The sequence below is a fragment of the Polistes dominula genome, unplaced genomic scaffold (assembly GCF_049000335.1).
Source record: "Polistes dominula isolate Pdom_NZ unplaced genomic scaffold, Pdom_raw_medaka contig_24, whole genome shotgun sequence".
NCBI lineage: Eukaryota > Metazoa > Arthropoda > Insecta > Hymenoptera > Vespidae > Polistes > Polistes dominula.
This window is the reverse complement of record NW_028301150.1, coordinates 4,925,104-4,947,463: the sequence shown is the minus strand read 5'-3', so window position 1 is coordinate 4,947,463 and position 22,360 is coordinate 4,925,104. Positions and strand designations below refer to the sequence as shown.

General features: G+C 26.6%; 6 protein-coding genes across 11 annotated transcripts; 4 read left to right on the top strand and 2 right to left on the bottom strand.

Annotated features, from left to right (window-relative positions):
• Window positions 1-541: 541 nt before the first annotated feature.
• LOC107065557 (uncharacterized) lies at window positions 542-5,920 on the bottom strand. 4 transcript variants are annotated; one of them, XM_089177899.1, is made up of 9 exons: window positions 5,847-5,920; window positions 5,713-5,777; window positions 4,271-5,615; window positions 3,185-3,381; window positions 2,830-3,125; window positions 2,540-2,736; window positions 2,390-2,450; window positions 2,131-2,317; window positions 542-2,038 (listed from the first exon to the last, which is right to left on the bottom strand). In XM_089177899.1, the coding sequence occupies exons 4-9, from the start codon at window positions 3,328-3,330 to the stop codon at window positions 958-960; spliced, it is 1,968 nt and encodes a 655-aa protein (XP_089034025.1). In that variant the 5' UTR covers window positions 3,331-3,381; window positions 4,271-5,615; window positions 5,713-5,777; window positions 5,847-5,920; the 3' UTR covers window positions 542-957. The 4 variants fall into 4 exon arrangements, with proteins under 4 accessions (XP_089034025.1, XP_089034026.1, XP_089034027.1 ...); XM_089177900.1 differs by having other exon boundaries at window positions 4,271-5,350; window positions 5,432-5,615; window positions 5,713-5,900; XM_089177901.1 differs by having other exon boundaries at window positions 2,830-3,135; window positions 5,713-5,905.
• A 327-nt stretch (window positions 5,921-6,247) lies between these two features.
• On the top strand, window positions 6,248-9,760 carry LOC107065580 (F-box only protein 21). The gene is made up of 9 exons (XM_015319425.2): window positions 6,248-6,425; window positions 6,533-6,802; window positions 6,898-7,333; window positions 7,423-7,553; window positions 7,666-7,831; window positions 7,921-8,106; window positions 8,245-8,322; window positions 8,424-8,640; window positions 8,729-9,760. The coding sequence occupies exons 1-9, from the start codon at window positions 6,262-6,264 to the stop codon at window positions 8,893-8,895; spliced, it is 1,815 nt and encodes a 604-aa protein (XP_015174911.2). The 5' UTR covers window positions 6,248-6,261; the 3' UTR covers window positions 8,896-9,760.
• Window positions 9,761-10,101: 341 nt separating this feature from the next.
• Window positions 10,102-15,127, top strand: LOC107065574 (uncharacterized). Of its 3 annotated transcripts, XM_089177897.1 has the most exons (14): window positions 10,102-10,234; window positions 10,344-10,540; window positions 11,217-11,404; window positions 11,505-11,922; window positions 12,156-12,322; window positions 12,460-12,572; window positions 12,639-12,778; window positions 12,986-13,056; window positions 13,127-13,244; window positions 13,339-13,594; window positions 13,672-13,869; window positions 13,960-14,160; window positions 14,519-14,601; window positions 14,697-15,127. In XM_089177897.1, exons 3-14 carry the CDS (start codon window positions 11,218-11,220, stop codon window positions 14,818-14,820), a joined length of 2,076 nt encoding a protein of 691 aa, XP_089034023.1. In that variant the 5' UTR covers window positions 10,102-10,234; window positions 10,344-10,540; window position 11,217; the 3' UTR covers window positions 14,821-15,127. The 3 variants fall into 3 exon arrangements, with proteins under 3 accessions (XP_089034023.1, XP_015174906.2, XP_089034024.1); XM_015319420.2 differs by having other exon boundaries at window positions 10,146-10,540; XM_089177898.1 differs by lacking the exons at window positions 10,102-10,234; window positions 10,344-10,540 and adding an exon at window positions 10,983-11,137.
• Window positions 15,128-15,856: 729 nt separating this feature from the next.
• On the bottom strand, window positions 15,857-17,481 carry Mpv17 (Mitochondrial inner membrane protein MPV17). The gene is made up of 4 exons (XM_015319419.2): window positions 17,111-17,481; window positions 16,872-16,987; window positions 16,491-16,712; window positions 15,857-16,360 (listed from the first exon to the last, which is right to left on the bottom strand). Exons 1-4 carry the CDS (start codon window positions 17,193-17,195, stop codon window positions 16,229-16,231), a joined length of 555 nt encoding a protein of 184 aa, XP_015174905.1. The 5' UTR covers window positions 17,196-17,481; the 3' UTR covers window positions 15,857-16,228.
• An 803-nt stretch (window positions 17,482-18,284) lies between these two features.
• On the top strand, window positions 18,285-20,087 carry eIF1 (eukaryotic translation initiation factor eIF1). The gene is made up of 3 exons (XM_015319175.2): window positions 18,285-18,463; window positions 18,986-19,143; window positions 19,772-20,087. The coding sequence occupies exons 1-3, from the start codon at window positions 18,310-18,312 to the stop codon at window positions 19,916-19,918; spliced, it is 459 nt and encodes a 152-aa protein (XP_015174661.1). The 5' UTR covers window positions 18,285-18,309; the 3' UTR covers window positions 19,919-20,087.
• Window positions 20,088-21,616: 1,529 nt separating this feature from the next.
• LOC107065459 (uncharacterized) lies at window positions 21,617-22,289 on the top strand. The gene is made up of 2 exons (XM_015319174.2): window positions 21,617-21,628; window positions 21,705-22,289. Exons 1-2 carry the CDS (start codon window positions 21,617-21,619, stop codon window positions 21,966-21,968), a joined length of 276 nt encoding a protein of 91 aa, XP_015174660.1. The 3' UTR covers window positions 21,969-22,289.
• Window positions 22,290-22,360: the final 71 nt, after the last annotated feature.

Here is a 22,360-nt window from a genome sequence, read left to right as displayed (position 1 = left end):
TACAACGGATTCACTGGAGTTGTATTCGTGTCGAATTGGGTAGAGTCGTAAACACTGTGATTCTGTAAACAGAAGAAAAGTATCTATCCATAGTAAATGCATATTATCTCTTAACTATTATTTGTCATAAATTTTCAGATAAATTGATTCATTAGTTAATTAAATTAGCAAGAATTTATGCGTGTGCATATTTGTATATAGAATTATAAATTTGTAAAGAGATAATATTTGAAAAATTAATGATTGCGTGTGTGATATATGTAAGCAGAGTGCAAAGCTTAGCTTTTACTAATGCATGAAAATTTACTTTGTGAATTGACAAACAAAACAACAAGAACACAACATAAAAAAATAAAAATAAAAGTAAAGCACGCAATTACATTTATTTCTTATTGTAATATTTTTATCAAATATGAATAATTTCATTGTTAAAATGAAATAAATATGTTAATGATAGAGGCACGGGCATTACCAAGTTATTTCATATATATATATATATATATATATATATATATAAAAATAAATTAAAACCAAGTGCATATATAGACTACATTAAATTGTTTTTTTAATTAAGAGCATATCCTATAATCATGCTGTATATATACATATATATATATATATATATATTGTGTATATATATATATATATATAAATATATATACACACAACGCGCACATCTCTCACACATACACATAACAACCGCACACATATATACAGACTTGCGAACGCATTCGCTATCTCATTTTTAAAATTATACTTAAATAATCAATCAACCTGTTTAACTATATTCCCAATGTAGTATCAAAATTAATTAAAACCAATAAAATTATCTCTCTGCATATATGTATATATATATATATATATATATAATCATGAAATTATGAACTACTATATACAGACTAAATATTTATATATTAAAATCCTAATATATTATAAAGTTAGTACACATTTGATTATTTACAAAGATTCCGTCTGCACGTATAAAGATTTAGATTGTTCTTTAATAGGTTTCTCAAATTTGGTAGACGTTAACGATGACAAATATTGATTTAAGCCAGCAGATTCCTTTTTTTTCGAACGATTAGAGTTAATCTTATTGTTAGAAACATGTTCCTTTGAAAGTGGCTCAGTCTCGGATAATAGATCTTTTCTAACATTTGGAATTTCTGAAATATCGAGCAATCGATTTTCTGAACGACTTTGAATAAATTCTAAATCTTTATTTTTTTGCAATCTAACTTCACTACTGCTTTTAGTTAAACTATCTTTATTTTTTAATATATTCTGTGATCTGTTGTCATCCCTTAAAATAGAAGAATCTAATATATTTAAAGACTTTTCAGAACAAGATTTGGAATTTTTATCAGTTTCTTCGTTCTTTCTATATTTAACTGATAAATCACTATTCATTGATTCTTTGTTATAGGATGTAAAAACTGTTAAAGCATTTTCCGAATGAATTTTCTTATTTGGAAAAAAAAGATTCGAATTACTGCTATTTATACGTGGATTATAAATAAAATTACTAGCAGTATTTGCGGACGATATTAAATTGGAGACACTCTTGGCTGTGCCAAATGTAATTTTATACGCTAAATCACTTTTTAACATTGGTTTGTAAAATTTAATATCCAACGAGCTCTTTTGAATATCACTTACACTGTCCGATTTAGTTAAAGGATAATGTGCGAAATCGTTTATAAGTTTCTCTGCACTAAAACGTCTAGCGAAATTTTTAATACCAGGTGATCTATTTAATGCGACTTGAGAGTCATAAGAATTAGTAGTATTATTATATTTAGAATCCTTCGCAGATGTTAAGGAGTACAGAGAAGTCCTATGCATTGCAGTAGATGCATTTGATGCCTGAGGATCATACAGGGGCATGTGAATAGACGGAGTATGGACCTGATAGATGTAATCGCTGTCAGTTTTTAACGATGAGAAACTCTGTTGATGAGGAAGCGATACAGTGTCTTCATCCATTGCATCGTCAACTTGTGCTTTGTAAGAAAACATTATTGAAGGTTGTGAGACACTAGAACGATAAAATGCAATTCTACATCAAATTCCCAGAACTAATATAAAAATAAAAATAAAAATAAAATGTCTACAAGAAAGAACACTTACCCAAGAAATTCTGATAGGAAAGTGTGGTATACCAATGGCGTAAATAGAGTTAAATAGACTGCTGCGGTAAAATCTACAATGCACAGTCCAACAGGATTTTGCGTGTAAGTTAAAAAACCTGCACCAATTGATTGTACTAAATCCATCATAGCCAACGTGCCCGCATAAACGTAAAAACTTTTCCGTGCTATAATAACATATCATTAAGATTTCTAGATTCAACATAGCACTAAATCAACATAATCAATTCCAAACTTACTTGGAAGTGCTAAACGTTCTCTTAATCGTGTCCATGGTAATATCAATATAAAAAGATATATCTAAAGAAATATAAAATTATTTCCAATGAAACTAAACAGTAAATAAGTATATATAAATATATTTCAATTAATTATAAAATAAACATTACCGTAGTAAAAACAAGACTGCTGCAAAACCAAAACATCATACCACCATGACCAAACACGTAAAAGTCTCTACTTGGAATATGGAATGTGTCGTCTGGTAAAACTAATTCTAAAGTCCCTTGAGTTATAGTAAACGCTAAAGCGATAAAAGATGTGGCGAGTAATACTCTACGAATACTCGACCGACTATCCAAATGTCCTAAAAAAAATAAATGCAAAAATTTATAGATTAGGACAAAAGATAAGAGCTATATTCCTTGTAGTAAATAATAAAAAAGTGAACACCACTTACCAAAAGCTAAACCAAATATTACTACGCTCATCTCCGTAGATAGTAAAAAAAATCTAACTGTAACCCAAAGCACTTTGTCTGCTTTACCACCAACTGTAGCTGCCGCATTGACTGTCATTGATACAATACATCGTATTACAGAGATAACGACGTTACAAATAACAAGTCCATAAAATGCTAAAAATATTGGACTACTCGTTGCACGTAACTTAAGCCTTGCTCTGTTAAATCTTATAGCAATAAATAGAAGAAATAATAAATTCGGTACTAGTATTATAACGTCCCATATACGAACTCTGAAAAATACTACAAGTTATACGATGATTGTGAACGTTTCTTCGATACAGTTACATACCTGGAATCCTTAATCTCCTTATACAATATGAGCTTGCAAAAATGATCTTCGTCATCAATCCCAGAACTTGCATTGGGAATCATTGTGCTAGGTAATTCGTATGTATGCCAACCCTCAGAAACAGATTCAGGCTCTGCATTAAACATACTTGCCAATATATTGGATATACTACATCCAAACCATGTCTTATGTTTTTACTAAGGACAAAAAGAATTATAATAATTACAACTTTAGAATTTTAATAATTATTATATTATACTGTACAGTACTGACATGCCTTATACAATTTTTGATTTTGAAAATAAGAAAACAAATGAAAGTAATTTCAAAGAAGATAACTAACAGAGAGTATAACCTCAAAATTTTTTAAAAGATTTTTTAAGGATAAGTAATCATTTTCTTCTTAAGAGTATATAACAACATTTTATCTATTAACAATTACTAAAATAAATATTAAAACACAAAGCTTAAAACTATACAGTATAAATTCCAAAGTTCTTATTATCAAAGATCAATATTAAATATTTACCAATTCGCGCACATAGAAAAAATATAAAATAAATTCAACAATATCTTTGTAGGCTACATATTTAAAAGCTTCTATACATGAAATAATACAATTAAGTATAAAAGTGACAAAAGTTATTGATAAATATAAAAAAATTACGTCATATTTTTATCTTCTATTAATCACTTCTATTGTTCTCGATAAATTTAATAATAATATAATATAAAAAGATACATACAAGAAAACATTATCTTTTCGAATATTTTTGTTAATTCGTCGAAAATTTAACCTATAAATTATGTTAATTGAATTAATTTAGTTAATCGTTAAAGAAAATAGTTAAAAAATAAATAAATATCTTATATACATACAAAATTATGAAAAATTTGAAATTTACCGCTAGTAATGACTCATCACAGAATAGAATAATAATTTGTAATTGTTGTTATAATATTAATAAGACCTGCCTCTAATATAACTTAAATATATTTTTTTTTACATTTAAAAAGCTATATTTTGTCTTCCATAGGATTGGCGCACTAATTAAATAATATATTAATAAAAGATAATAGACTTACAAAACATGTGAACGATATCGTCATTCTTTTCCATCAAGATTAGAAATTAGAAAATATATTCTCTTCTAATTTCCCTATGGAGATTAAAAACTTTCTTTTTTCTTTCTCGTTTTCACTTTTTGCCTATACGTTTATTTTGTTTTCTTAATTAATGCACATCGTACTCAAGGGCAATCCTCGTTTTGTCAATGACATCAAATTATCAAAGACTTCACTGTGTTGCAGTTATATTCTTTACTATTGAAAAATCAATCAACTTTTTACTTTTCTTCTCTCTCTCCTCTCACCCTTTCTCTCTCTTTCTTCGGCACACTTAACTTTCACTTTCAATGCAAAATAAATCCGACGTTGACTACCTTACGACGATAATAATTATCGCACATCTAACGGTAGGATTACATACATGTATATATATGTATATACATATAGATGTATACCTGTGCTTATGTATTATTCCCAGAGACTATGAAATATTCTTCTTCTGTTTCTTTAACGTCAAGCACAAACAATAAGCTATTATCACACGTTGATAGGTCGCACATAAAGGTGCGTCCACCATGTAGATTTTAATTCGAATACAATCTTCATCTTTCTTTTATTTTATATTGTTTTTGTAAATCACATTTTAATAAATCATTATCATATCATTTATTTGAACAAATTCTAACTAGCAATGTGAAATGTTTTTCTTTCTTATTTGTTTGACATAATTTATATATTGAAGTAATTTTAACTTTATATAAACAATGGCAAATTTAATGATGAATTGTTATGACATATATTCGTTCAATTATAACACTATCTGTATTCGTTACATACTGGGAAGGACGCACACATATGTAGAGGGTTTCTCTAGAGTAAAATAATATTAGACTGAACTTTCTTTATAACTTTTATTTCGAGGACGTGACTCGTTTGTACTTTGGTGTACACTCATGGAAGGAACAGACTCGAACAGACTACTTTTTGTTCGCATGTTCCCTAGCCTTCTAGTAACTTTTAGAGGACGCGACCTGCGGTTGTACCGTAGGGATCCTGTAGGAGGGATGCGCCATTCATATTCAGCTCATGTGCCATTGGCTGAAAATTTTGGGGGACCGCTTGAATTTATAATAATTTTTTCGTGTAACCTATTCTATTTTAATATAAATTTTTAATTACCATTAAATAAAGTTCATTTTTTTCTGTATTTGATGCAATTCATTATTTCATAATTATTTCAATGTTTGAATCATTCGCGCGCAAAATCGAGTTCCGGTCCCCCAGCAATGTACATGGTGCATCCCTCCTTTAAGATCCCTACTGGATTCAATCAAACCATTGCAATGTTGACAAAAGTATATTTCTGTAAAATAAATTTATTTATAGTTTTGAATTTTAAAATGAAATTGTATTCACATTTTATGTGTAGAATATAAAAAAAAAATAGTCGATGTTTATACCTTCATTCATACTTATGTTTATTTTTTAACACAGTCTGAATTAACTTTTTATTATTTCCAAAACACTACGATGAGAAGAAAACTTTAAGAATGTTTTCAACAATAAACAATATTATTAACGATAATATACATACAATTTCGATCAATGCCAACTAAAAGAAAAAACACTTGTTTATTTTCTGCTACTGAGTTGGTATCGATTGCACGCATCACGCGAAAGCAGTACTTTTGAGAGTGCTCGATTGTGCGAAGCGTTGCTCTAATTGAAACATTCAACGTTGAGCATTATGCCGCATAAAGCGCTTTAGTGCTGTAATTGGAAAACCACATAATGCTCTCTATAAACTTCTTATTAAAACTACTTTGAACTAGTAATATTTAGCATTTGAGTTACTAGAAAATTTTTATTTTTCTGTTTATTGATTCATTTTATCTCACTAGTCTACGTCACTTAAAATCGTGTTGAGAAGATCAGCTTAAATAAATGAAATTTAAATTACTGCGATTTATTCATTTATTCGTTATATGGTATTTTAAAAATAATTAAAAATGGCTGCAAATGTCATAACACATTTACCAGAAGAGATTATTGAATATATTTTGGAAGATGAGAGTATTACGTTTTTAGATATTATCAAATTTTCTATGACATGCAAGCATTTATATCTAACAGTCAAAAATAATCAGTTATGGCGAGTGAAATACTTTCAAAGGTATTTAATCTTAAATATATTACATTTATTTTTAGTTTTTAATGCCTGTCGAATTATATATATATACATATGTAATATTATTTTTTATTTAATAATAATTATTACAGATGGCCCCGCTTGAAAAAGCAATACGAAAAAAATACAGCAGATATAAAAGTATTAAACTGGTTAAATGAAATAAAAGTTAGCATGGAAATTAGACGTAATTTAATGTATCACTTGTCTCTAATGTCCAGTAAATATTACACAAAAGAAGAAGTGTCCAATTCAGAATTAAAATATTTAGATCCATTGTTTCGTACGGAATTAGGCGCACATCCATTAAGTTATCATTTTCTTGTTGATGAACTCATCAGTCTCATAAACTGTCATTATGCGTGAGTCATATTTTAACTATAAACACATGTTATTTTTAATTAATGCATTCTATAACACTTTACTTTAATATACATATATTTACTTTTTTCCACAGAAATAGTAACTTAACCCACAAATATTATGCCTTTATTGTCTTACGATATCTAAAACAAAATTATATAAGGAAAAAATGGCAAAGATTTATTAATCTTCCAATAAATGAACAGACCTTAGAACGTTGTGCAACTTTTGTAGCACAATGGAGTCAACCAGATAGATGTATTTCTTATTCCTATATTTCTTCATTACTCGACGAAATAGCTAATCAAACAAAAAGTTTAATATATGAAAAGCACCCTGAACATTCTATATTTTCGTTACCTCCGGAACAATTTTTAATTTGGAAACGTGAAATAATTGATGACAATTATTGGAGTATTCAAGAAACAAAAAAAATTATGAATGCACTTTGCGAAGTTATGTTTTATAAATTAGGTTTTCATGGTAATAATGAAATGTATTATTACCCAAATAATTTATTTATAGACAAGGTAAATTTTTCAATCTAGTTATATTGTGTTATATATTATTAATATATTTTTATAAGAATATTTTGTGTGTGTGTGTGTGTTAAATATAGGTGTTGGAACTAAAAGAAGGGACTCCGATAATTCTAGCAATTATATTTGAAAGTGTTGCAAGACGACTTGGATTAAGATGCGAACCTGTTAATTTTCCATCACATTTTTTCTTACGATGGAAAGAAAAATTGTAAGTATTTATTTTTTAATTGCTTATTACTCTATGATGTTTTAAAATAAAACAGAAATTAATATCATATGTCAAATAAATTGTTTACAAATACATAACTTTTCTTTTATAGTAATGTTTCAGATCCAGGAAATACAGAAAATTTTTATATTGATATGTTAAATAGTGGTCACTTTTTAAGAAAAGAAGATTGCTCTGGAGTTGGCGGAATTTCTCACCACAAGTTTAGATGTCCAATAGAAAAATATAATTCACATAATGTTGCAACTGCTGTAGAGGTATATTATTATATTTTTATAAATTTAATTTCCATTATACAATAGATTGATGAAAAATTAAATAATTTTCTGTATTGATTGATTAAAAGGTTACAGCAAGATTAGTATCTAATCTAAGTGTAGCGGCAAGACAATATAATGATTTAAATGGTAGAGCAACACGCATACGTTCTGCTTTAGAATTAAGCTACATGATACAGCCTCACGATGAAAATACTTTTCAAAACTTGAGTCAATTTTATAAACGTCATCAGATGGATTTATCAGATTTAGTGGTAATTTTGCAAATTATAGACATAGTTAATTAAAGTTTTAAAACAATAAAAAAATAAATTTTATATAATATATATATTTGTTTAATTCAATGAAAATGTTGAATTTCATTTAACATGAATTAATTTAATATATTTTAGGAAATAGACGTGGCAGAATATCCAAGTTTAATGCTAACAAAGTATCAAACGCTCAAGAACTCTAACTCTAAGCTTGAAGTATATATATATATATATGTTAATTCTTTAATATTTTAATTAAATTTGCTTGGCTATATATCAAAGATCATATTTAATCACTATGAAATTATCATTTTTAGGAACAGATAAAACCAAGAAGAAGAACTTCAAAAATAAAATATGCCATTGGTTTAATAATGAATAATAAATATAGTCATAATGTTGGCGTAATAATAGGATGGGAAATGCCTATTGAACCTGGTGGTTGGGAAAATTTAATGGATGGGTTTAGCACTTTAGATCAACCATTTTATAATTTACTTTTTGATGACGGAGTATCTCAATTCGTGCCTGAAGGTATAATATTCTTAATCTTTTAAATATAATTTAATGGAAATATTTAACTTTTTATTGATAAAATTTCTTCTTTTCTTTCTGTTGATAGAACTTTTATCATTGTCTAAAAATCCAAAGTATATATATAATCGTGAGATTGGGCGTTACTTATGTTATTTTAAAAATACCCATTATGTGCCAAATGAAGAGACTTGTAAAAAATATCCAGAAGATAAAAAAGCACTCGAACTTATAGTAAGGACTTATTTTAGTTAAATTGTTTAGAAGTAAATTAATACGTTGTATATTATTGGTAATACTACCGATAATAGAATTATGTATCTAATTGTAAATTTAATTTAGTCCAATGTTTATTTCTCTCTTTGTATTTGGTATATCCGGACTTGTAAATGTAGATATTTATTTTCTACATATTTATGATTTATCTATAAAAAAAAAGTAAATACACATTTACGGCAAATATACCCTAGTAGCACAAAATCAATATTTTTCAATATTTTGTGCTACTAGGGTAGTATCAAAATATAAATCAATATATTATTTTTTAATATATATACAAACACAGATATACACATAAAGGATATAAATATATTTATCTGTATATAGCTGCAGATTTACTCAATTTTTGTATATTAAAAAAAATTAGCATTAATATGCATAAAAGTATTATTTTTAAAGTAAACAATTTTCGATTAAATAAACATTTTTCTCTTTGTAAAGCATTACACGCATAAGTTGTAAATATAAGTTGTATACTAAACTATATATATAATTTTCTTTAAATATTTAAATAAACAGTAATGTATATATTACCGTGAAAGATTGAAATTGGAGAATGTCAAGATTCACATAGTCGCTTGGTGTATGACCAAAATATTTGTTAAATAACCTTATTTCTGATTTACATCGGCAAATGTCGACATTCACCATGCACTGATTGTGAGTGTTAGATAAAAATATTTTTATTACGTTTTTAAATAATACTTTATTATTTGAACTTATAATATATGTCAAAATAGAAGAAAACTTAAATAATAACACATGTAAATAAACTGTACACTCTAAATGAAAAAAAAAATAATCCCAATAATAAAGTTACTTAATTATGTGATTGACATTATTCTATAATCTTATTCATTGTAACAATTTAAATTATTACGATACTTTCAATTGCACAAGAATTCCTTGTTTTTACAACTGCATTTGGTCATCCAACATTTCTTTTTGCAATGACATACAGTCTTTCCCTCCACTTTTTGAATTAGCTGCAGTTGTTTCTCTCAGCAACGACTAGAGAAGAAGTTTGTTGGAGCGCTGCTGTAGTTTCTCCAATACTATGTCTTTTTCATACGTTGGCAGCACTTTCTAATGCGGCCCCGATACGCCATCTGGTGATCCTTTTTGACCTTACCAGTCCACCACCTAAAGGAAAGTATTCGCGCTATCTATACGCTATGCTCGTTATCACACAACATTTGAGTGCTGTGTCGGTAATTCAAATATAAAAGTAAGAAACTTTATAAGACGTAAGACGTACTGTTAAATGTTACGTCTATGTTAAAAGTTACATTTGATGATATCATAGTTCCCAAATGTATGTATATTACCAAAGAAACCATCTACATAAGTTCATTAGTTTTTAATGTTATTGTAGATACGTGAAACTTTTTTGTACATTTATTTTTCTTAAATTCTAAATGTAGATCTTGAAATTTAGATATACATATATGTGTGTATATACGTGTATATATCCTATACATATATACTAAACTATATAGAAGTGAACAAATTCAATGCTTAGTGGTATAAAAGAAGTATACAATTTGTAGTAACTAAATTATATTTGATGAAAATGGCGTGGTGAAAGTTACTCTTCACGTTTTACCAAAGGCTTAGCAAGGTATATTTTTTACTTTTTATTTTCATATTAAATTATTTCTCTGATTATTATTCATATAATCAGAGAAAAAATTACTCTGATGTGAAAGCTTTGTTTTTTTATATAAAAATTATAATAATCGATAAAAAAGTATTATATTATTAAAAAATATCTAAAACAAAATAATTATTATTACAAGATTTTTTTGATATGATTATTTTTTCTTTATGCATCTGAATGATATAATTACGCAGCATGTTTCATATTCCTCAATTGATAGCAATTATTTCATTAGCAAATAAGAATTACAATAAAAATTCTTCTTTTGTTAAAGAAAGAAAATATTTATGTTTTTGATACTCATAATATAATATTTTCTCTACAGTTTTTCTAAATTTGATTATAAAATAATAATGATTCAATACACGCATGGACAGATCATAAACAAATTTAAGATAATTAATTAATCTTCATCTATTCTTAATTAAATATGTAATAATAAACTGTGTGTGATATGCGTATGTACTTAAGGTGTAACGTTTGGTATTTTATGAATGAAAGTTATAAATTAAGGAGATGAATTAAAAAAGCAAATTTTTTCATTTAAACAATTACTAAGTACGTTGTATAATGAATTAACTATAAATTATATAACTTTATTACGCTATTGTATATAAGTATTTTCCTTATTTTATAGAATGGAAGCTAGTTCAAATTCAGGAAATTTATGGCACAAAAGTAAAACAGGGGAACCGGAAACTGATTTATTTAATGGTGAATCAACGACAGGATCTGTAGAAGCTAATTCTACGTCTTTAGCTGATATATTTGATACAGCATTTTCATCTACAGTTGATCCATCTCCGCAATCTCGTTTTACTTCTGGTAAAAATGACAGAATTGGCAAAACAAATCATTTACTTTATATTTTTTTCCCCTTCTTTTTTGTTAAGACAATAAAATTTGATCATTTTTATCTTTTTAGGAAATGAGATGGAGTATGAACATTTATTTGCAGAAAGTGATATTGAAGAGTCAGAGGTAGCACCAACAGAATCATACAACCATACAACGCATATTAATTCACAAAATGATTTTTTGTTTGAACGTTATATTACTTCCTCTAATACAAATGATAATTCCAATGATTATTGGCAAACTGATACTTTAAATTGTGATATGTGCCAAAATAGACAAGAAAGAACTCTTAAAAAAGAATCTGTTACTCTGCAATTAAATAATACAAGAGAAGAAAGACATAAAAGAGCTTTACAAGATCAGGATGAACCTTCAAAACATAAGAAAAATAAGAGTGAAGAGCAAAAGCATAAAAATGATCAACAAGTAGATAATTTCAGTATAGCTGGACCATCTAGAATATTAGATTGTTACAATTCTAACAGGTATGATATAGATAGATAGATTGATATTATTAAGTGCTTCGATTTTTAATGTTTAACCACTTGCTGACGAATAATTCATTGTCGTGTGTGCTACGCACGTCGTTTTTGTTTCTGTGCTATTTCTATGACGACGTGCATACCACGTTGGTGATTTTGGGACAAAAACATTACGACATACGTGGCACGTCTTTCCAGTGATCCAAATGATTAAAATAATATATATTTTATATTAGTTCCATACCACCACAAGATCGTCTTAATGGAGCTATTAATGAAGCCATTCAACAGATTGTTGGAAATAGAAATGTCAATGAGTCAAATAATATGTTTACTCTTGCTAATATGTCTACTGTAATGGATTCTCAAGAGGCACATACTGGAAATACTGCTCATTCATCAAGTTAGTACTTCATCAAGTATTAATCAATAAAATTTCATTGATGTGCATTTTATGAGATACTATAACGCATGTGATTCATTAAAAATTCTTTAGATTTTTTATTTTAATTAAATTAAATATTTTGTCAAAAAAAAAAGGAATCGATGATGCACCATCAGCACCGGATTTACAATTAGATTGGTCATCTAGTAGTGATAGTGACGAAGAAGATGGATCTATAGAAGTTCTTGGAACAGTAAATCATAATGAAGTAAGTAAAAGATGTATTAATTTTTCTTATAACATCGTCATACATCATTATAATTATGATTTTTAGAATTCTGTACAAAATGATAGCGAAGAAAATCGTACAGTCACTCTTGTTGATTTAACTGCAGAATCTGATGAAGAAGCACCACCTACATCTACGTCATTTAATAACCCAATAAATTCAGGATTAGACGAGCACACTCAAAGGCAAATTGTAACATTTATATAATATAATAGTAATGTCTTTGTTGATTTTATATAAAAATGTTGAAATATTTAGAAAAAAAATATTGAACATATAATTAACATATATAACATATAAAAAAAGTTTATGTATCAAAATAAGATTACTTCAATGTTGTAACTGAAATATTTTTTATTTGCATACTTATGTGATCCTGCTGCAAATCATAGAATGAATCACCCTGAATTAATGTATTATCGTAATCGGATTCCATCGGTACAAAGATTTAATATGGTCGGAGGTAAAAATTCTATATTCTCTTGTACATATTTCATTTTCAAAATGATATATAAATTTATTTTTATTTGTAGATCCAACAACAGGTACTACATCTTCTCGTATGCATCCTGTACAAGAAAGATTATGGATGAATCAACAACGCGTTCAAGAAGTTCACAGAAGAAGACTTTATCCAAGATCGTATCATCCGTTAGTTTTATTTCCTTAAGTATTTTCTATAAGCGTTTATTTTCGCGGATCTAATTAATAATAATATAAATAATTTTTCTTTTTTAAATAACAGTTCTGTGCCACCGAGTGCTCATATGAATCAAGCCACAACGCACGCATGTGCTTATGAAAATTATTATGCCTATCCTCAAATTCAGTCAAATGCTCAATGCGAAGAAAATGATATTGAAAGTTATATCTCATCTTCTCTTTTACCTGCACGATTACCATCTAGAGTCTTGCCATCACCACAACAACCAACTGTTTACAGTCATCCAGAAGCAAGAGGACCACCAACTTTTGCTCCTACTTGTACACCAGCTATGATGGTAAATTATCATGATATTAGTCATTAATTATAATAATATAACAATATTTATAAATTGATATATACTATATTTTATAGATGAATCATTTAAATGACGTTCATGAAGTGGAACCTTCTCCGGAATTTGTCGGAATGGCATCGGTACCATCAGTTCATCAACATTTTCATCATCATATGTATCATTATAATCCACAACAAATGCCTCCCCGTATGCATCATCTTCATATAAGGCCTTCGCGTATGCACCATCTTCACATAAGTTTTTCTCCAAATGTGGTAAATCTTCAGATTTATATTGTCCCTAACTAAAACAATATTTGTTATTAATATTTTATATTAACTTTATTTTTATACTTATATATATAGCCCACATCTATAACACGTGGAAATACGTTAACATCTACAAATGGCATACCAGATTTAATATTACATCATCAACCAAGACACGTGTCTGCACGATTTGAAGAATATATGCGAATTGTTGATCTACGGCGTATGGGTCACATGAATTATGGTGCTACGCAAGAATCTATCGAAAGTCATACATTCCCACATAAATACAAACGGGTACAAAAATAAAGTTGTTTTATATACCTTTATATATAGTATGATGTACGAAAAACCAGCATTCTATAGAATATCTAGGTATTCTAATGACAAATGCTATTTAGGCAAAATATGAGAAAAGGTCCTGATAAAGTTATTATATAAATGACGTGCATTCCTCAAAAATACAAATGTTATTTTGAAAAAATAATGAGAGACGTGATATTTGAAACGAATCGGAGATGTATTTCATACTTTGCTGGTTTCTTATTTGATATTCTATAGAATGCTTAGGAAATGTGTGAAATATGAATATATTTCATGTATGTAATTAACATAAATGAAATTAACAAATTATATTGTTTTTCTTCATTTGTAGGTGAAAAAAGTAGAAAACAGCGAAGATGCTGTTGAAAAATGTACAATATGCTTATCAGAATTTGAAGATTGTGAAAGTGTGAGGTAAATTTTGTTTAATTTTATATCTCCAACATATTAAAACATTCTGTACCAATTTTATTGACGTATATATTGTTTTTTTTCTTTACTTTTTACAGGAGGCTTCCATGTTTGCATTTATTCCATATAGACTGTGTCGACCAATGGTTGTGCACCAACAAACGTTGTCCTATTTGCCGAGTAGATATTGAAACATTTTTGCAGAAGGAAATTTTTGTGTAGCTTTTGATTAATAAGCTCCATCTGTCATATTTCATATATATATATATATACATATATATAAAAATAAAAAATGAAACTAACAGATTTATATGCTTTGAAGGTTCTTTGAAGAACTTACTTTTTTAATAGTACAACATGTGTACTGGTTTGAAAATTTTGCTATAAATAATATAAAAAAATAAGGCCATAGTCTTAAAGTCACCGTATATTTATAGTTGACAAAAAAAAAGAACAAAAAAAAAAGATCTTTTTATTTGATTTTATTGATATGATATTATTCACATATTTTTATGTATACTATTAGTTGTAAATATATTAGTGGCTAGATCGGATATATATAAATTTGTATATCTAAATGCATTTTCAACGTTTGTTTTTAAAATTTTCTCAAATTACATTGATTGCATATAATCTTTTGATTTTATTTTCTTTCCTTTTTTGGGTTTCTCTTTTATATGTATATCGAACGGTTAACATAATCATTGATACTTGTAAACAATTGTAATATCTTTTTCTGAAAATTAAATCAAGACGTTATACAAAATATTTTATCTAGCGTTTCTATTTTCAGGAACTTGTCTATCAAAATGAATTTGATTTGAAAAAAAAAAAAAAATTTAGAGAAATGATTATAAATAAAGTATATTTTTAGGATTTTTATATAATTTGACTTATGAAAATTACGTCACGAACATTCTCTGTGACTATTCTTGAAATATATGGCAATCTAAATGTATATCAATCTAATATTTTTTAAAAACTTTTTCTATATTTACATTTATAGAAAATTATAATTAAAATCTAAATTTTCAACGACCTCAATTCATTGAAAAAGTTAATCCTTTACAATCGTTAAATTTAAACAATAATGGTTAATACTTGAATGGACTACTGCTTCGGAAAACAATGTGCTGTTGAGTTCAGAAAGGCGTTACTATGATTTCTATAGAATGGTAGTGAACTATGTTGAGAAGTTGCATAGAAAAGTTCCTCAAACTTATAAAAGGGATAGTAATAATAACAACTAATACAATAATTGAAAATATATACACACAAGGTCTTATTTCAGTATATTTTTGCATCGAAGTAATTAATAATTTTACTAATTATGATTTTGTATATATTTACAAAAATATAACAAATATCTCTCTGAGCATGTGTATATTACATAATATATTACATGAATAATATACATATTTTTTATTTATTGATACGCACAGGTAATCATATAAGCGTAGTTATTTCAAACACTATATATCAAAATTTATGCATTGCTTTGTTTCTCGTATTATTTTGAAAATATTCATTTCATCAAATAAAAATAGTAGATTTATTATTTATTTATAAAATAATAAAATCCACATATGTTAATTTTTAAATTTCGAAGCATATTTAAATTTATTATCTTTTACCCATTTTTTTCTAAGTTGGTTATATAAGAAATATATGTATTCCATAATAATGCAACAGATTGTACAAGTAATACTTGATACTGTAACGGGATAAAATAAAAATTGATTAACTGTACCATTGGCCAAATCTAAAACAATAAAAAATAAATATTAGATAATTTATTTTTATATAATATAATATTATGATAAATAATTTTGAAATAATAGAACATTTGGAATATATCATAATAATTTTAAAAAGAAATTTTTTTTTGTTACCTTATAATTATTCATTAATATTTGAAAGTAACTACTTTTTAATTTATGCTTTAAACTATCAATGTCATTCCCTTGTAAGAATCCAATAGATACAAGTAAAACACATAAGAAAGTAGGTGCAAAAAGTAATTGATCGCATAAAACTTTTTTTATAACAACGGTTCCTCCTTTGGAACCAATATATTTATCTAATATACCATACCATGTTCTAGTCGCTGGACCCTGATAAAACAAAATATATCAAAACATATAGTAATAACTTTATTTCATACTTATAAATCACACTTACAATTTTTATAAATTATTATTATATATTATAATTTATTAAATATATTATATAAATTATAATATTTTATAAAGTAGCAATTAGATGTCACTTACAGCCATAAAAAAACCTATAACAGCGAAATGACTAGTTCTGATAAAATCTAAATCTTTGAATTTTCTTCTTTCTATTAAATTCTGTGCTAATTGATCGCCTAGTCCCATTAATATACCTGCGATGTCAAGAAAACTTAAAGATTATTTACAAAAGAAGTAAAAGTAAAAAATAAAAGAAAAAAAGACAAAATAACATTATAGGAAAAACAATACAAAAAATGAACATAGTATAATATTACCAGCTTGTGCTGCTTGAGTTCTCACTGGATACTTAATTAATAAGCTTTGATAAAACTTGAAAATATTTCTCATTTTGAAATACATCAATATAATTTATAATGAAGAAATGTATTATATTTCAATACAACATTTATAGTTCACAAGACCTAAGCAGCTATTGATTGATTAACCTATTCCTAGATTTATATTAGACAGCATATTTGAAGAATTATATTACTTTATAAACACATTTAAAACAATATTAACATATTCAATAAAATATTTAAAATAAAATATTTAAAAAGAAATTTATATTGATAAATTTCTATTACGCGTAAATATTTTTGTTAACAAGTGGCTTTAAATATATTAGAATATTCATGTCTAATTACGCGCATGCGCAATATGCAAAAATCGTCGTAAAAAAAAATGTGCATAATAATCTCGTTAACGTAGTAAAGCATTATTTAACTATTTAACAATACATGTGATATTATCATGATTTTATATATTTATATTCAAATTTTTAATAAACAATATTAATTTAAACAATTTAAATTTAATTAATGATAAATCAATGTTACAAATTTTATAAATCTAAAAGTTTATATGTTAAAATTGTCTTATGTTATTTATTAAGAATAAGAAAAAACATAGATTCTCTTTTTAATGTTATAAACATTTGCATTAATATCAATATCGTCAATAACTTTGAATATTTTTATAGATTACCTAATATAATTCGATTAAAATCATTAGAAACGATAACAGATCTAATTCAAATAAAATTTTTTAATTGTCTACTCCTAAAATATTAAAAAAAGAACAAAAGACGAACTTGCTAATCCAAATTTTTAATCTGTCATGCATAGTTTTCAATTAAAAAAATATCCAAATCTGATATTTAATTTATTTTGTATGTTCTGAATCTAACAAAAATTCTAAATATATATATAACGTTATAAATGTTATAAAAAATTGTTCGAAAGAGAAAGAGAGAAAGAAAGAGAAAACAAAGAAAGAAAAATGTTATGAAAGTAATATTTTAAAAGAAACATAGTTCTGAGTATGTAAAATTTTGTTGAACCAATCAGGCAAAGAGTTTCTTTGATCATGCGGCAAATGCTGGGTGAATAGAAGAACGCAGGCGCAACCCCACCCATCGGGGTTCCATGACAAATGGAACTAACTTCCGGTTTGATTCAGACTCCTCCGTAGAATGTTTTTGGGCTTTAAGCAGTATCCTTGCGCAGTGTCACAGTTATCCTACGTCATCCATCATTTTCTTCAACTGCACTTGCAATTTGCAGTTCTATATCTCCGAGGGATATATTTTGTTTGTCGTATGTCCATCCAGAATCTCAACACATTCGGTAAATATAACATTTTTCATATTACAAATATTTCTATGTACCTTGCTTGTTCGACAAGATAGATACGACAAAATGGCGATGATAGCGTCTTTTACATCATAGTGTGCAATCATGTCCATTTTCATGAAGTATATACCATCATTTTTTATCTTCCTCTTTTTTTATTCTCTTTTCATTTATTTATTTATATTTTCTTTATCTCTTTGTATTTTATCGTTGAAATTTAAAATGAGAAAAGAAAAAAAGAATTGCAAAAATTCCTTAAGTAATTTCAGGGAAAAAGATGTATATATATATGTGTGTGTATATACATTTGTGTGTGTGTGTGTGTGTGTGTGTGTGTATGTGTGACTATATATATATATATATGAAATCACAACTGTGTGTACACCATTTTGATACAAGATAACAAAAGTGATCTTTATTTTGAAGAAATTTCATCTGTCAAGATTGATAAACTATAATGTAATGTATATATTTACGTTTATATACACATAAATATTTATATATATTTTTTTCTAGACCCCTTTGCAGATGCAATCAAGGGTTCAGATGATGATGTCCAAGACGGTCTCGTGCATATAAGGATACAACAGAGAAATGGTCGTAAGACCTTAACAACGGTACAGGGGCTTTCTTCTGAATATGACTTGAGAAAAATAGTTCGAGCATGTAAAAAGGTAAATATTATTTATCTTGTCTATTTGTTTAGTATTTATCTTTATTAAGTCATTCTCTTTTTAACTTTTGCAATACGCTATTAATAGATTTAATGCAAATAAACCTTGGAAACTGACAGCTGCCAGTAAGAACGTAAACTAATTTTATTTTTATCGTGTACCTTTTAATTTATTAAAGGACTTTCAATTGTTATTTAACATATTGATATTATGTATAAAAGGTATTTTGATTTTTCAGTACATATGTGTAGTTGATATTTAAGTATGACTAAATGTTGGATTCAATTAATTGTATATTCTGTATTCTGATTTTTCTCGGATAATAGTTTGACTTTTTAATATTGATATTTATACAGTAATTCATGAAATATTATTATACATTAATTTTTGCAAGTCATATAAATAAATATATAAAGAGTAATCTTATATAATTAAATATTGAAATAATAAATTTTTAAATGGATAGTAGAGGTTAAGAATATATGTTCTCTTTATAATAATTGTAATACATGTATAATAATTAATACTTGCTTGATGAAGCCCGATTAATTATAAAAGATTGAAATTGTTAAAATTGTGAGGATAAAATAAAAAGAGAAGAATATGTGAATATAATCTTATTTTGTAGGAGTTTGCCTGCAATGGGACAGTAATTGAACACCCAGAGTACGGGGAGGTGCTGCAGCTGCAGGGGGACCAGCGAGAAAATATATGCCAGTGGTTAACAAAGTCAGGTCTGGCCAAACCTGACCAACTCAAAGTCCATGGTTTTTAATCGACAAACCACCCATGCCACTATATAAGGCAATTCCACATTCATCAATATATAATAATACCTTATCATCTTAAATTATCTGTATCAGTCACTATCACACTTGTTGATACTTCGTGGGATACCTTATTATATACACATATATATTTCAATAAAAAAAAAAAAAAACAAATAAATAATAATAGTAAAAAAAAACTATATAACACAGAGTACCGAAAAGAGAGAAAGAGGTATAGGCACAATATTCTAATCAGACGTTTTTTCTAAGATTCTAGGAAGCAATATTTTACCGCTTTATGTTAGATAATCCAATGAAGGTGTCACGCTTAAAATAATAGTGATAATAGTAGAATTTTGAGAAGATAAGTATACAAAGGATAGACAAAAATAGCAACAGATGGTTTGGTTCAGTAATAGATAGTATGTATCTGGGCGCTATAGACGTGTTCAGAGAGAGATTGAGAAGTGTTGTTGCCTTAGGCTTCAACATTGGCTTCTTATATCTGTTTATGTAATTCGCGAGAATGCGTTGGTTTATATTATATATATTAGGAAAAAAGCAAACTTTAAGTTTGCCCTCTTGGTGTCATCATCTCATTTAATCTTGTGCCTCTGGTTTATATAAAGATAAAAAAAAAATAATATTTTTCTTTCCTTTCTATTTTTTCATAATTTTTCTTTTTTTCTCTTTTTCTATTTTTGTTTTCTTTCTCTTTCTTTTTCTCATGTAATTAAAAAATCAATTTTATTGTAACAATGTGTTATTTCGAATGTTATATGTATACTTTATATTTTACATTCTTTCTAATGCGGTAATTGACGAAAATTTATTGTTCACAATAAAAAAAAATGTGTGGCTGTTCTCTAAAATAAATAAATAGTAATTTGACTCTATGAGTTTATGCATAGATTTATCTTATTTATTTTTTGACCATACTACTACTATTACTAATTTGTAACACCTTCGCAATAATTATGAGAGACGGTGTAAATTGTATCTATTACACATAAGTATTTAAAACAATTAACTTCAATATACAACAAAGTTGTTAATACGTATTAATTTGTATGTAATTTTAACTCTCCTCCCCTGTTTATCAATTTTAATTTTATATTAATCTTTTTTTTGTGTAACTATATTCTTTGAAATATACTCAATATATAAATTATACTTTCTTTTTATATCTTCAGCTTAAATTGATATTTTATTGTTGTAATTAATTAATTCTAACTTTATTCATAAGAAAGTATTTTATTAAAATCATAAAAGAACAACAAATCTTTTTATTTAAACCGAATACTTATATATCGTAAAAAAGGAAAAAAAAGAAATTAAGGAAAACTAATGTTAAAATATATAAATACGAATAGAGAGAAACGTTTTTCGACGTTGTTATCCGTATACAATAATCGAGGACACGACTTTCACTTTTACAATGGTAGTTCGTTCGATCGTTAACACATCTCGTTACAAATATTAAACGAACGTATGTAAGTATTTTATAAAGAAATATTAGTGATTTATAATTAATTATTAATACAAAATTGTGTTAAAATTCATTTCATTATAAAATGTAATTATTGCAACAATATTATTAAGGTAAAATTATCATTACAGGACATTAAAATATTAAACAACAATATATGTAATTTTATTCTTTGTAATATTTTTGGAAAGAGTTTAACAAAGAACCTGAAGTTATGAAGTTGATAGTTAGTATTTTTTCTTTAATTTTGACGTTTTAATTTTTAATCAATATAACATTTATTTAATACAAACCTCATATAGATCATTTGGCTTTTCAGTTATCTAACGATCCAAGCATTTGCCTATGATCCAGACGATAAATCTTTAAAAAATATCTTATTATCTGGTGGTCAATTTGAAGCATTTTATTTAAAGGGAAAAGAAGCTGAAGAACAAAATGCTGCAAGACCAGCACATCTTCATGGAACTTTTCATCTTTACAGAAATCCTGCTTTAGTCGATGCACCTAATAGTGCCGCTTATGGTTTTCGATTTGATGGAAAACGTCGTTTCAATTTTAATTAATATATTTTTTTTCTTTTTTGAACTTCATAGTATTAAATTAATACTGCAATTTAACAAAAATTTAAATATCTAATCTACGTAAATAATAGAAAGATTTGATCTTGAAATCATTCGAAAAATTTTCAATGTATTTTTATAAACTATATATTTTATCATGTCCAACAGATAATTATTCTGTAAAAAAAGTTTATTATATTAAAGTTATATTATTGAGATAAGTGCGAATATAATTTACACATTATAAGAATAGAAAAATATTTTTAAATATATCGAACATTATTATCTTATAGTCGTGAAACATGTTATATATATCAATTTATATTAAATTTTCACGCATAGAGATAAATGTGTGCGCATTTTATCAATATATTTATAATACCTTATATAACAGC